Source organism: Onychomys torridus, chromosome 21, assembly GCF_903995425.1.
Source record: "Onychomys torridus chromosome 21, mOncTor1.1, whole genome shotgun sequence".
NCBI lineage: Eukaryota > Metazoa > Chordata > Mammalia > Rodentia > Cricetidae > Onychomys > Onychomys torridus.
The window spans coordinates 46,058,271-46,072,356 of record NC_050463.1 but is presented as its reverse complement, the minus strand read 5'-3'; the positions used below and the strand labels follow the sequence as shown (position 1 = coordinate 46,072,356).

The following is a 14,086-nucleotide window of genomic DNA, read 5'->3' as shown; positions in this document are numbered from 1 at the left end:
ATGTGGATGCTGGGATTAAACTCAGGTCCTCTGGCTTTTGAGACTTTATGGACTGAGCCATCCCTCTTTTGATTTTCGTATCTGTGTGAATCTGGGTTGATGAACTCCTCATACATAATTATGCTTGTGTCCTCTATTGTCTTGTGAGCCCCTTATGTTATCGTGACAAGTTTTCAATGGAGTTGACCTGAGGCCACCCTCAAATATGTTACTGTTCTTGGTGGGGAAATGGCATTAATACAATGGTGGGGTTAGGAGAGCTTTGGAATTTTGGCAGATTAAAAAAAACAGGTAGGGGGCAGGGAAGCAGCATTTCTTGGCAGTTCATAAAGCCTGCTGATGGATCCTGCCAATTTGGGGCTAAATGTAGACTTTTCTAGATGGGAAGTCATGAGACTTGGGGTACTTCTTGATGAAGTCCCTCGGCCATGTCTGGGAGTCTGAGGCTGGGGTGGTGGCTAGGCCAAGCACCTGCTGAATACTAGGATTGATTCGGGAGGGTGTGTGTCCTCCAGTTGCAGGTTGGGGCCTTGAAGTGGGGTTCTCTTCCCCGAATGAGTTCCCCATTTATCTAGGAAGATCTTACCTGGAAATGGCATTTTAGAGAACTTAGTGTTGGTTCAGAATGCCAGCCCAGAAGCAGCTGCAATCAAAGAAAAAAAAAAAAAGTCTGTGTATTTCGTGATCCACAGATCCACAAGGTCCTGGTTTGCTTTAGAGCAGTGGTTCTCAACCTGTGGGCCATAACCCCCTTGGGTGGTCAAACAACACTTTCAGAGGGGTGGCATATCAGATATCCTGCATATCAGACATTTACAGTATGACTCATAACAGTAGCAAAGTTACAGTTGTGCAGTAGCAACAGAAATAATTGTATGGTTGGGGGTCACCCACCACAACATGAGGAAGTGTATTAGAGGCTCACAGCATCAGGAAGGTTGAGAACCGCTGCTCTAGCGAATTCCAGGCCCGCCTGAGGAGCCTCTAAGACCCGGTCAAGTTCTCCTTCAAAAATACATTGGAGCCAGGAACTGCAGAATCCTTTCTTTCTCCAGCGTGTTCAGCCCTGCCAGGTGCAATATCTTGCCAGATTTCAAGAAAAAACCCAGCAGACTGGAAAGCAGTCTGGTGGCCAGTGTCTTCCCGCAGGTCCGCCGGGGACGTCAGCGTTTTGTTTTGTTCTCTTTGCTTCCTTTGATCTTCCCTCACCCCGAGTTTCCCAGACACTTTCTCCTTCAAACCAGACCTCTCCCTTTCTGCCTCCTCACGTGCTTTCAAGGAAGCCAAAGACTGAAACACGGCAGAGGGATGGGATTATGGCCCGGTGGGAGGCACCTCTGCCCCGGCAAGGTTGTTCTGGCGGCTTATCTCCAGGCTAATTGAATTAGCGGCTTCCTTGGGCTTTTTAACTATGCCAGTGCAGCTGAAGGAAGTGAAATTTGGGACTTTACGTCCGGTGGTGGTTTGATTGTGTAGAACATTTAAAGAAAAATTCACGCAAGGCTTATTGAGAAGAGAGCCTCCAATGGGGGCAGAGAAAGAGCCCTTTCCTTGCCTGACTTCAGCCCAGCAGGTGCCTGAGAGGACCTGGCTTACATTGGCTTGTTAAAGGCCATTGTGGGTCACATGCCTCCTGGGGGTGCACCTCGAGTCTTTTACTTACATTTTTGAGGCGAGATCTCATGTAGCCCAGGCTGGCCTCAAACCTAGGATGACTCTGAAGTTCTGATTTTCCTGTCTTTACCTCTCCAGTCCTGGGATGGCAGGCTGCACACCTCTGTACCTGGTTTTACCCAGTGCTGGGGATCAAACCCAGGGCTTTGTGCCTGCCAGGCAAATGCTGCACCAGCTCAGCTGCATCTCCAGTCATTTAAAGCGTGCAGCTCAGTGCAGCCATCATTGCGTTCCTCCAGAATGGAAACCCTTTCCAGAGGCCATTCCACATTTCTGTCCCCCCCCCCCCCCCCCCGGAAGCTGCTGTTTTCTCTAGGTAGCTCCTATGGTGATCCTGCAGCATTTGTCCTGTTTTGATGACCTCTTTCACACCCTCATGGCCCTCCTGACTTTTCTTTCCTGTGCTGGGGCAGCTTGAAGAATCTCCTCCCCTCCTTTTCTTGCGTGCGTGCGTGTGCGTGCGTGCGTGCGTGCGTGCGTGCGTGCGTGCGTGCGTGCATGTACATAGAGGCCTAGAGTGGATGTTGGGTGTCTTCCTCTCTCCACGTTGTGGACCGAGGTCAGGTTCTCTGGCTGAACCCAGAGCTCACTGAGGGGGCGAGTCTAGCTAGCCCACTTGCCTTGGGGATCCCCTTCTCTACCTCCTCAGGACTTGTTAGGGGTGTACCGCCACACCTAACTGACTGCCATGTGGGGTGGGGTGGGATGGATCTGAGTTCTACTCTGCACTCCAGCCCAGCAAGCGCTTCATGCCCTGAGCCATTTCCTCAGTCTCCATGTTTCCCTCTTTTGGGAGGTTGAATAATTTCCCATCATCCCACACGTTCTTGTCGCTCTGTAGATGGATGTCTGGATGCCAGACAGATGCTGCGCTGCCGATGCTGGGTGATTCTTCCTTTTTATGTTGTGAGCATGAGTGTGCAAATACCTTCTCAAGACCCTGGTTCCAGCTCTTCAGAAGAGACACATTGACGTTGAATTGCTGTGTTGTAGGGTAATTTTATTTTTCATTTTCAAGGAATTGTGGCACTGGTTTCCAGGTACCTGCACCATTTTCCCTTGCTACAAATGGCACACAAGGCCTCAGTTTCACCACCTACTTGACAGAACTTCCTATATTCCAGTTAATAGTCATCTTCATGAGTTTGTGGAGGCAATGTGTTCTTTTTTTTAAGAAAAAAGCTTAGTGCAGGGTTGTCTAGGCAGCCCCTGGATCTTGATGTCAAGGATAATTTCAAGAAGATTTTCGTCTGGTGGGGCTTGTGAACAGTGTCCCTATGTCTACATAGAGACCTTTTTACATCTGTGGAGGCTCCCAGCAGTCAGCTGCTTCTGGCTATTTGAAGTAAGAAAATACACCAGCCAAGCCCTTTGCTCACACAGCAGACGGTTACTGGTGTGTGTGTGTGTGTGTGTGTGTGTGTGTGTGTGTGTGTGTGAATCCTCAGGAGAACTCAGCCTCACATTTCCCATTTCTATGGTTTTTTCAATTAAAAAGAACCTGTTGGAGCAGCAAAGTGAGTGTCCTGTTCTACAATTCCTGTGCCTGGGCGGGCTGCTTTCTTGAAGTCAAAAGGGCAGAGCAGCCATGCCCGTCAGTGATGAAGGATGCCTCTTGGGATGCTAAACAGAGTGGGAAAATGCCCTTTATTCCTGACCAGTTAGAACTAGAATTGGGCCTTGCAGGCATCTGGGACCCTGTGCTCACGCATTTGAACCTGGGAAACTGGAATGCTGAGATCTGCTAACTGCTCCCCCACTCTCAGAACCCTTTTCTTTCCTACACAGTGTAAACTGAACCCCCTCCCCCTCCTCAAGAGACACACCAGTATTAAAGGTTCTAGAAGGCTAAACTGTTAACTGATTGTGGAGAGTTAGAATCTCGTTGATCCAGAACTGAATTATCTGGGGCTGCTTTTAGTTTTCTTATTAACTATTCATTGTCCACACCTTTGTCTGACTGTATCAGTTACCTTACCGCTGCTGTGACAAAACACCATGACCAAAATAATATGCAGAAGGAAGACAGAGTCCTCATGGTATGGAGTATGGCAGCAAGCTGCAGGTATGGTGGCCGGAACAGGAAGCTGAGAGTTCACATTGTCAAAAGCAAGCCGGAAGCAGAGAGAGTGAACTGGTAGTGACAAGGAGGCTTTTCAACCTCAAAGTCCACCCCCAGGAACGTACTTCTACCATGACTCCATCACTTAAAACTCTCCAAAACAGGGCCACCAGCTGCTGACCATGCTCAAATGCCCAGACTATGGGGGAGATTTCTCATGCAAACCACCACACTGTTCTAACTTCCTTTTGACTATCAGTTCTTTGCAAATGTGTTCTCCCGGCTTCTGCTGGTTCAGAAGTTAGGAGTGTCATTAGATAACACTTGAAACCTGCAGCAGAGTTTTCTCTCTTTACTGAGTATCATGCTTATGTGGTCCCCACCAGTTATTATGACTTTCCTTGTCCTGTGACTAATACAATCTCATGGAACTGTTCTCATGGTAGCACACAGTCTTAGGGCCGTCGGAATCTGTTTTCAGGAAATGCTCACCTGTGTTTGCTTTAGAATAAACCATCTCTTACTCCCTTTGAATTGAGAGCTGTGTTTATTCCCCCGCATGGGAAGTATCAAGGTGGGCCTTAGCTGAGCGGGCCTGGGCTGGGCCTTCCCTGCCAGAGAGCTTGGTCTGTTGCTCAGTGACAAGCACAGACCCTGTTGGAGCAGGGTGGAATTAGGGGATGCCATGGTGAACTAGAATAGAGTTGATTCAGAATCCAGCGAGCCTGCTTCTGGTCTGGCAGCCTGATGCCAAGCCTGTGATTTTAGGCATCGGCTTTGTGTCGCTGGGACCTACTTTTCCGTTTCCTCCTGTGAAAGGCCTCCTACCACAGGGTTACTGTGAGAGGCACAGGGATATGAGGCATGGCAGAAATTGTGCAAAAAAACGCCTTTAAAATGCCCCCAAAGGCTGCAGAGCTGGAAGTTTTCCTCCTCTGCTAGACACAGCAGAAGTTCAAATCTCCAGTTTATTGTGGAGGGTGACGCTCATCGGAGGAACGTGAGGATTGCAGCGTTGTGCATTTTTAAATGGCAGGTCTTTTGCGGGGACTGCTGCTCTTGTTGTTTTATTTTGTTTTCTGAGGCAGGATCTTATGTAGCACAGGCTGGCTACATGAAAACCTGATCCCTCGGCCTCCATCTTCTATGTGTTGGGATTATAGCGATGTGTTATCACTGGTTTATATTTTGGTCACAGGTGCATTAATTCTCTCTCACAAGCCTATGCCAGGGACTGTCTTTTCTACGCACTGTAGTGCCAAGCCCCGTAGGGTAGACGTCCCAATGGTTTGCTGAGGATGGAGAGTGGCTGGCTGGTTGTTCGAATGACTTAACATACGTGTCCCCTGGAGTTGTCAGAGAATAGCTGGGCGGGCAGAGACGGGGCAGAGACGGATAAGTGCCATTGTCTCCCTGTTGCCTAGCATTCATAGTGTTAGAATGCCGGGCAGGCTGACTGATGGAGGAGAAAAGTCACCAGCTGTCACACTGGGCCACAGACCCCAACTGCCTTGTAAGCTCTGCCCATGACGCAGTGGTGTCATGCTTGTGAGGAAACCAACTGCCTCCTGATTTGATCTGAAGTCGGCTCCATGGGAGAGAGTGCGCGTCTAATGCTGTAGAACTGGTCAAGAGCTTATGGCTAGGGAGGTCACAGGCTCTGTGGGGAAATCCGCTACTGAGGTTTTGCCAAACTGCCTCCTAACTAGTCATGTTCACGACATTAATGTGTGTGGGGGTGTATGCCACTGTGAAGGTATGGCGGTCAGAGTGGTTCCCTAATCTGTGGGAATTGGTTCCCATTCCTCCATGTGGGTCCTGGGGAATGAACTCGGGTTTCCAGGCTTGTTGGCAGGTGTCCTTATGAGCGGAGCCATCTTGCCAGCCTCTGAACAGTTCGTGTTTACCCACACAGGCAAATGCCGCTCTCAGACTCGGTGAGGGACCTCCTTCAGCAGTAAGCACTGGTCAATATTGGGAAGGGGGGGTGCTCATAACATAACTCGTCAGAGTGTTGGGAGTAAGTGAGTGCTGAGTGCTTGGCACTAACTGGGACACAGCCGTCACCCTCTCTGAGGCCCAGGGAACGCCATGGAAGAGGGCGTGGGAGGACTGTGGGAATGGAAGAATGAGGAGGCATACAAAAACAGTTATCCGTGTTGTCATGTTGCCCAGGTCCTTGTGAGGTACTCCCTCCTGCTAGCCACGCAAGTGAAGCTGTCTGTGTTTGACATCAAGACAGCATCGCCAAACACAACGTGTTAGGTCACGTTCATAGTCACCCTGGGATGCATGGTCTGAGCCCAGTGGTACCCTGCCTTAGGATTCCTGGGCAGTGGGTGGGCTTCTTGATGGAATGGAGAAATGGGCCGTCGCAGGGGTGTTGTGGAGAACATTCCAGAAACAAATGATGTGGGCAAAGTGTGAAAGCCTGTGCACTCTACGTCGTTGGCATGGAGGAGTGTTGAGCTGGCGGCTCTGGGTGGCCGTGCCGCGCTCACTGCCCTGGTGAACTCACTGGTGTGATCTGTCTCATCTCTCAGGTTCAGACGATGAATTACGTGGGGCAGTTGGCTGGCCAGGTGTTTGTGACGGTGAAGGAGCTCTACAAGGGACTGAACCCTGCTACGCTGTCGGGATGCATCGACATCATCGTGGTCCGCCAGCCCAATGGCAGCCTGCAGTGCTCCCCATTCCATGTCCGCTTCGGGAAGATGGGCGTCCTGCGTTCCCGGGAGAAAGTGGTGAGCGTGCCCGGGCACCCCTCTCCACAGAGAGCAGCCGTGTGAGGGCGCTGCCCCCTGCCGGGAGCTCTCAGACTCACCATTGCGAATGCTGCATTGCACAATCGAATGCTCACCAAGGACCCCATTGTTCCAGTTCCTAGGGCAGGGGCAGTTAGTTACTCCAAGATGTCAGGCACACCCACTGCTTATCAGGTCGGTGGCTCAGAAGGCAGAAAGCCGGCAGGGCAGGGCAGGCCGGGGGTGGGGTGGGGGGGGGGGGGGGGGGGGGGGGGGGGGGGGGGGGGGGGGGGGCTCTGTGCTCTCAGTGAGATTACTGGGCAGAGCCCTTCCATGCGGTCTGGTTCCCTTACTTAAGCATGGTGGCTGCTCATGAGAGACAAGGTGGACGTGGTGGTGTTATGACCTTGTTTCGGAAGTCCCCTGGAGTTACTTCTGTTGTAGTCTACTGGTTGGTGTCAGTCACAAGCCTCTCTCGTCCTCTAGGAAGAGGGGGGAAGTGTGCATATTGGTGGGGAGTGGAAGGTTCTAGAACAGCATGGAGGTGTTAAAAAGGACCAGTGTAGCCATGTTTGGAAACCCAAGTTCCTTCTCTCCCTCCTTCCTTCCCTCCCTCCCTCCCTCCTTCCCAGGTGTGCCTGGATGAGGGACACCCACTGATACCTGAGGAGCTTTCCGGGACTCTCACGTGCTTCTCTGGTTCTCTCTTCAGGTGGACATAGAGATCAACGGGGAGTCTGTGGATTTGCACATGAAGTTGGGAGACAATGGAGAAGCATTTTTTGTCCAAGAGACTGACAATGATCAGGTGAGGGGCACTGGGTGTCCGAGTCACCCCGGGGTGTGGAGACACAGCAGGCAGACACGAGGAGAAGGAATTCTGGGTCCTTTGTTGGGTACATGCTGGCATCAGAGGACTTGCTTACCTTCGCAGGAACAGAGCCAGGCAAGCCGAGTGCGTGCTGAGGCCACAGAGACCCAGCCCTGGCCTGCTTCAACTAACTTGCCTTTTCCAGGAGACAGAGGGGCTGATATCACACACAGGCCAAACTGTGTGCTGGCACGACAAATCTGAAATGACTTAGCAGGGGACCAAATCCTTTTCATTTTCTAGTATTACAGTTACTGTGTGTATGTGGTATATCTTAGTTAGGGTTTCTTTTGCTGTGAAGAGACACCATGACCGTGGCAGCTCTTATAAGGAAAACATTTCACTGAGGTGGAGGCTGACATTTTCAGAGGTTCAGTCCATTATCATGGTGGGGAGCCTAGAGTGGAACATGGCAGACAAGATATTGGCTACGTCTTGATCAGAAGGCAGCAGGAAGTGGACTGAGATGTGGGAAACATCAAAGCCCCTTCCAGAGCGGTTCTCTCCTCCCACTGTGTGCATCCCAGACCCAGAACTTGAATGGTCAGGCTTCACAGCAGGTGCCTTACCAACTGAGCCAGATTTTGGCTCCAACTGTTAGTGTTATCAGTGGCTCAGTGGTTTGGTATACCACATTCCATTTACCTAGTGTCTCCTGAGGGACTCTAGGGTTGTTGCCACCTTGTGGCTAGTGTGAGTATTGTGCACATTCATAATCAGGTTTCCCCAGTATATGCCTAGAAGTGAAATTGCTGGGTTGTGTGTTAACTTCACGTTTAATACTCTGAGGGTCTGGGCTTGAGCAGATGACTGGGTGGTTTAAGAGTGTTTGTTCTGCAAGTTTGAGGACCTGGGTTTGGATCTTGAGCACCCAAGTTAAGAAAAGCTCAGTTCCTGCCTGTGACTCCAGCCCTGAGCAGGGCAGAGACAGGCAGGTCCAGAGAACTTGCTGGCTGGCCAGCCAGTCTAGCTGAAATGGCCGGCTTCAGGTTCAGTGAGAGAGACTGTGTCTTAATGCCCTAGGGTGGAGAGCGACAGGGGAAGATACTCAGCAGCCCGTGTGGGGCTCCTGTGAAGCAGTCTTACGCAGGGGTTCCTTAAGCTAAACTAAAGCTGGTTCCTTCCTGGGAAGGAAGCTCCCTGCATCCTCAAACACTAAAACCAGCATCTGCCATTTAGACTGCCCCAGGCTAGTGCCTCCCTGTTATCTACCTGAGGGAACAGCTTCTGGGCTGGAAGCCAAGGGCCGCACCCCACTGTCTGCTGCAGACCCACAGCCTCCAGGCAACTCGTGTCTAAATGAGGAGCCCTGATTGTACTAGCTGAGATTATTATAGCCTCCTATTGCTTCTGGCTGAGGCCCATTTTAGGCTCTAGGAGTTGAGGAGTCCTTTGGGGCTGTGTAGTAGTCTGCTAGCTCAGCATTTGTGGCTGCCTGGGAGCCGGCTGGAAGCTGAGACCTGCACACCGTATCACCGACTGCCCTCTTCTTCTTGTGCCAGCTCTCCCTGACTACACTTCTCTCTGAGGGGTCCCCGTCTCCTGGGTACACACTCGGATATGCTCTGGAGTGGGCAGGCTTGTCATCATCTGGATTTTTATTTTGTTTTAAATGAGACTGGGCCTCATGTTGGAATGTGAGAACACACACATATGCACACCTACCCACTCACCTGTTGAAGCCCATTCACACTTACTCTGATCCTCAATACAAAATGTAAAAGTGTGCCCAGGTCCCAGCAACAGTGTCCTGACTCGGCCATCATTTTTCTCTGCCCCTGGGTGTTTAGATGAGTTTTGATGGTTTGAAGTCACTGGTGACGGCCTGACTCTGTTATGATTCTGTGAAGGCTGTATTGAGTACAAAACAGTATTTGAGGAGTTCACGAACCCCACCCTCTGTCTGACGTCTCCCCCTGGCTGGGGGATGCCAGGTTGTCCTGCTGTGGCTCTCTCCCTTTGTCATGGCCCTTCTCCATCACCTGTGTTAATGGGACTCTTGAATACCTGCCTTGTAGGAAGTCATCCCCATGTACCTGGCCACGTCCCCCATCCTGTCGGAAGGAGCTTCTCGCATGGAAAGCCAGCTGAAAAGGAACTCCGTGGACAGAATCAGGTGCTTGGATCCCACCACGGCTGCCCAGGGCCTGCCCTCCAGCGACACTCCATCCGCTGGTTCTCTGGGGAAGAAGAGAAGGAAAAGGAGGAGGAAGTCTCAGTTGGACAATCTCAAAAGAGATGAGAACGTCCACACATCTGAGGATGAGGACATGTTTCCCATAGAGATGAGCTCCGATGAGGACGCAGCCCCGATGGATGGAGGAGGCAGGTAAACTGAGGAAAGACGGGGTCTGTGTTGGAGAAGGAGGAGGTAGTTTCTTTCTTTGACAAATTGAACTGAATCTGTAGCTGAGGATCACCTCTCACTCTCAAATGCTAGGATCATAGGCACACACCACCATGCTCTCTTAAATGGGGCGGGATTTGAACCTGGGCTTTATGCATGCTAGGCAAGTACCAACTGGACTGTATCTCTGGTCCTAAATGAGTTAGTTTATAAAGATGATTTTCATACATTTATAAAAAACCTTTTTGTGTTTCTGTTAGGCATCCTAGACTGAATTTTTGCAGTCAGGTAGCGGACCCAACATAGAGAGGAATAAAGCCTCGGTCTGGTTTTTTAACCTAAGACACAGTTGGCCACGTCATTCCTCTGTGGCTGATAACTTCAGCTGCCTGAAATAGAGTCGAGAGACAAGAATCGGCAGATGAGTATTCCATGAACTGAACTGTTTTCTCAGGACTTCAGATGCATCTGCTGCTGCTGGGGATCAAGCCTGTGGCACTGTGTGTGTTAATCCATCTCTGTGTCCCTGAGTCCCACCCTTCACTCCCTCATTTTCTGCCCTCACTGTTCTTCCCTGAGCCCCATCTCTGCCTGCGGCCTTGAGGCAGATCTTTAGGTTGGGAGGGTGTGTGGTCAGCTCAGTGCTGTAAGGGACTGGAGCCTACAGTCACTTTATGTGGAGGAAACCTTTCCATCCTGCTTTGAATTATGACCAAATTTAATGATCTTGTCTCCTTTTGATTTTCCTTTGCTTCTAAGACTGTCACAAAGCTCTGTTTGTAAGTATGTATTTTGGTGCAAAAAGCCAAGTTTTTTTTTTTTTTTTTTTTTTTTTTTTCAAGACAGGGTTTCTTTGTGTAGCTTTGCGCCTTTCCTGGATCTTGCTTGGTAGACCAGGCTGGCCTTGAACTCACAGAGATCCGCCTGGCTCTGCCTCCCGAGTGCTGGGATTAAAGGCGTGCACCATCTCCGCCCGTCAAAAAGCCAAATTTTAAAAACTAAATTTTTAAAGAATGTTTGCTGTTTCAGATTTTTATATAATCCCATGTTTTGATAAATTTTATGTCTCGTTAACATAAACAAGGCATAAAGAACACCAGGGACAGAATGCCCGCCCCCCCATTCATTGTTCAGAGTAAACTAGTTTTTATTTTTTAAGTCAGGGTCCTGCGTGGCTGAGGATGACCTTGAACTTCTGATCCTCCTGCTCCACCTCCCAAAGGCTGGTGTAGACCTAAGCCACCACATTCCGTTTTTTGTGTGCTGGGATTGAATTTAGGGCTCTGTGCATGCTAAGCAAACAAGCCGTGGGAGCCTCACCCCTCAGTCTTCAAATGTGTCTTTTTATGGCTTAAACTAGATCTTGGCTGGCGTCACGGCCTTCGCTGACTGTGGCCTCTAGCTAAAGTGGGTACTGGGGCTGGTAGGCTCGGGCTGGTTGTCACGGCTTTTCCTTTGCAGCTTTCCGTTCCAGACTGGCCACAGGTCCTTCAGGAGCGTCAGAAGTACAGACGGATGGCTGTCGGAGTGGGATTGTGAACCGTGTGTTGTGATGTCTGCTCTCCCATCTGAGGCTAGGGAGTTTTACATGTTCAGTTCAGAGAGAGACATGATTGATGCCATGTATTTTTCTGGCTAGACATAAGACATGTTCTGTATGGGCTTATTTATTTAAATGGCACTCCGCCTGTATATGGGAATGTTCTGGAACAGCTGGACCCAGTTCCAGTTGGCCTGCCTCTCAGACTCTGGTGAGGGGAATGTGAAAGGTGACAGAAAGATGCTATAGGTGTGCTAGCACACACCAGGAAGCCCAGAACTGGGGAGACTGAGGCAGGAGGATCGCCAGCCTGGGTGACTTAGGGAGACTCTATCTTTAAATATGCAAACTAGGTAATAGCTCAGTTAGCTCAGTGGTAAGAGTGCTTGTCTACTGTGAGTCCTGGGTTCCATCCCCAGCAACACACACACACACACACATACACGCACGCACGCACGCACGCACGCACGCACGCACGCACGTATGCACACACATGTTTGAAGATCAGTGGTACTTCACTGGTCTGCTCATCATGTTCATGCTCTGGTGAAATCATTATAGGTTTACAGTCCACCCAAGGCAGATGCACAAACACACGTTTATATGTGCTGACATTTTACCTTTTCCATCTTCCCTTTCTAGAATGTGCCTGAGTGTGACAGGGGTCATGCTGATTAATGAAGCCCTTAGATGTAATCAAGAAGAAACGTCATTTTATTATGGATCTGCCCTTGGTAGTTTTTTCACTTTCTTTTAAAATCTCCCCAGAACTCTTCCTAATGATGTACCACCATTCCAAGACGATATTCCCAAGGAGAACCTCCTCTCAATATCACCGTACCCCCAGTCAGCATCATACCCCAATTCCGACAGAGAGTGGTCCCCCAGCCCCAGGTAAGTTGCCTTTTCTGGTCCAGAGGACTTAGAAGTCAGGTATAGGAGACATGTGTAAGAAAAGAGTGAATTAGAAATTAAAACTGAAAATAATTAGGATCAGAATATCTCCAGTGTGTGTGTGTGTGTGTGTGTGTGTGTGTGTGTGTGTGTGTGTGTGGCGGGGGGAGGTACAGATTAGGATTAAATATGGAAGGTGAGCAAATCTCAGACTTGAATTTAGACTCCGTCTGAAGACATGTTTGCAAAGTTCTGTGGGGGAGGCATACAGGAGAAAAACAAACCCTGCTGAATTACCCGGTGCCCATTGGCGGCAGGGGAGGGCAGCATGGCCAACCTGGCTGTGGGCCTTAGCCTTGATGTGAAGTTCAAATGTAGGGACATTGCAGCAGGGAGCCTCTGACGTCGCCAAGGACTGTCGAGGGCTTGCCGGCCTACAGCTAATCCACACTGCTGGGTCAGGACCGCAGGCTTCCCTGAAATGCCCTTTCCACTTGTCCTGCTGTGCCCCCGTGAACCTGAGAACCGAGCTGCAGCTGCACACAGAGCACAAGTGCCCTTCCCTAGACTCCAGAAGCTTTCAGAGCCATGGGACCTTTGAGAGCAGGACGGCCTGCCGAGTGGTTCTGCCCAGAACCTGGCAAGGATGTGGATCTAAGTCCCGTGTTCACCATGGGACAGGCTCACCCTTGCTAGGGTGAAAACTGGTTGGTTCTTGGGTGGCAGACAAACCCTGGGCATGATAGTGGTTTGTAGCTTTGACTGCTATGGCGGGTGGCAGACAGGTGGTTAACCTGCTCAGGATGCTCGGGGATGTGGAGAGAGTCACAAAGAGGCCGAGAGGCAATGGCTGTGGCGTCCTTGGGCTGTTCTTCCTGATGCTGTAGGCTCACTTGTAGTTTAGAATGGAAGTGGGGGCACCCTGGGACTGTGACATGGGCTGCCAGCCTTGTCAAAGCAACCCCGTTGGTTCCAGTTTGCCTAGCATCATCATGAGAACCAGACAGCAGCAGTCAGCAGTGGGGCCTAGGTGGAATGTGCCCCATACCTGATTCCAGCTCGGACTGACAGGAAGTGCTGGCTTACCAAGAATAGGGGTCTGCCTGCTTCTAGATCAGCCCTTCCGTTAGGTACCTGATGCCTAGCTACATGATGTAGTTTAAACATTTTCTGCTAGACATGCTGTTTTAATTTCTTTTCCTTTTGCTCTCATAAAATACCCCGACAAAAGAAATTTAAGGAGAAGACAGTTCATTTTGGTTCACAGTTCAAGGGTCTGGTCTGTGATAACAGAGATGTCAAGGCAAAGCTTGAGGCTTGAGGTCATGTGACATCCACCATTGGGAAGCAGGGAGAGATGAATGGATGCCATTACTCAGCCCCCTCTCTCCAATCAGAGTCCAGGATCCCACAGGGAACAGTGCTGCCCACAGTAGGCGAGTCTTCCCATCCCAATTAACCAAATCAAAATAATCCTCCACATCATGTCCAGGGGCCATCTCCCAGGTCATTATAGATTCTGATAAGCTGGCAGTTAACACTTAACCACCACATGTACTTAAAAGATTGTTAGTTTTTTGAATTGGTGTAATTGGGGCCAGAGAGATGGCTCAGAGGTGAAGAACACTTCTTGTTCTTCCAGAGGTCCTGAGTTTGGTTCCCAGAACACACTGTGCGTGCTTCACAACTTCCTGTAGCTCCTGCTTCAGGGATCCTATGCCTTCTGGTCTCTGTGGACACCTACACACACACACACACACACACACACACACACACACACACACACCACACACACAGATAAAATAAACCTTCATAAAAACATGAAAATAATTTCAAAAGTAGATTTTATTTGCCCCATATTTTGTAGAATAATCCACTTAAAAACATTAACAAAATCTTTCAAGCTGGGTGGTGCTGGTGCACAAATTCCGGCACTCAGGAGGCTGGGGCAGGA

The 14,086-nt window shown here is 50.0% G+C and overlaps 1 protein-coding gene across 8 annotated transcripts in view; it reads left to right on the top strand.

Annotated features, from left to right (window-relative positions):
* The window catches only part of Lpin1 (lipin 1), a 76,776-nt gene that overhangs the window by 25,783 nt on the left and 36,907 nt on the right, over positions 1–14,086 (top strand). For all 8 annotated transcript variants that reach the window (XM_036170744.1, XM_036170742.1, XM_036170750.1 and 5 more), the window contains exons 2-5: positions 6,280–6,480; positions 7,193–7,288; positions 9,370–9,680; positions 12,007–12,132. In XM_036170744.1, the coding sequence (XP_036026637.1) occupies positions 6,289–6,480; positions 7,193–7,288; positions 9,370–9,680; positions 12,007–12,132 (725 nt within the window). In that variant the 5' untranslated portion in view covers positions 6,280–6,288. The remainder of the gene's footprint in view (positions 1–6,279; positions 6,481–7,192; positions 7,289–9,369; positions 9,681–12,006; positions 12,133–14,086) is intronic.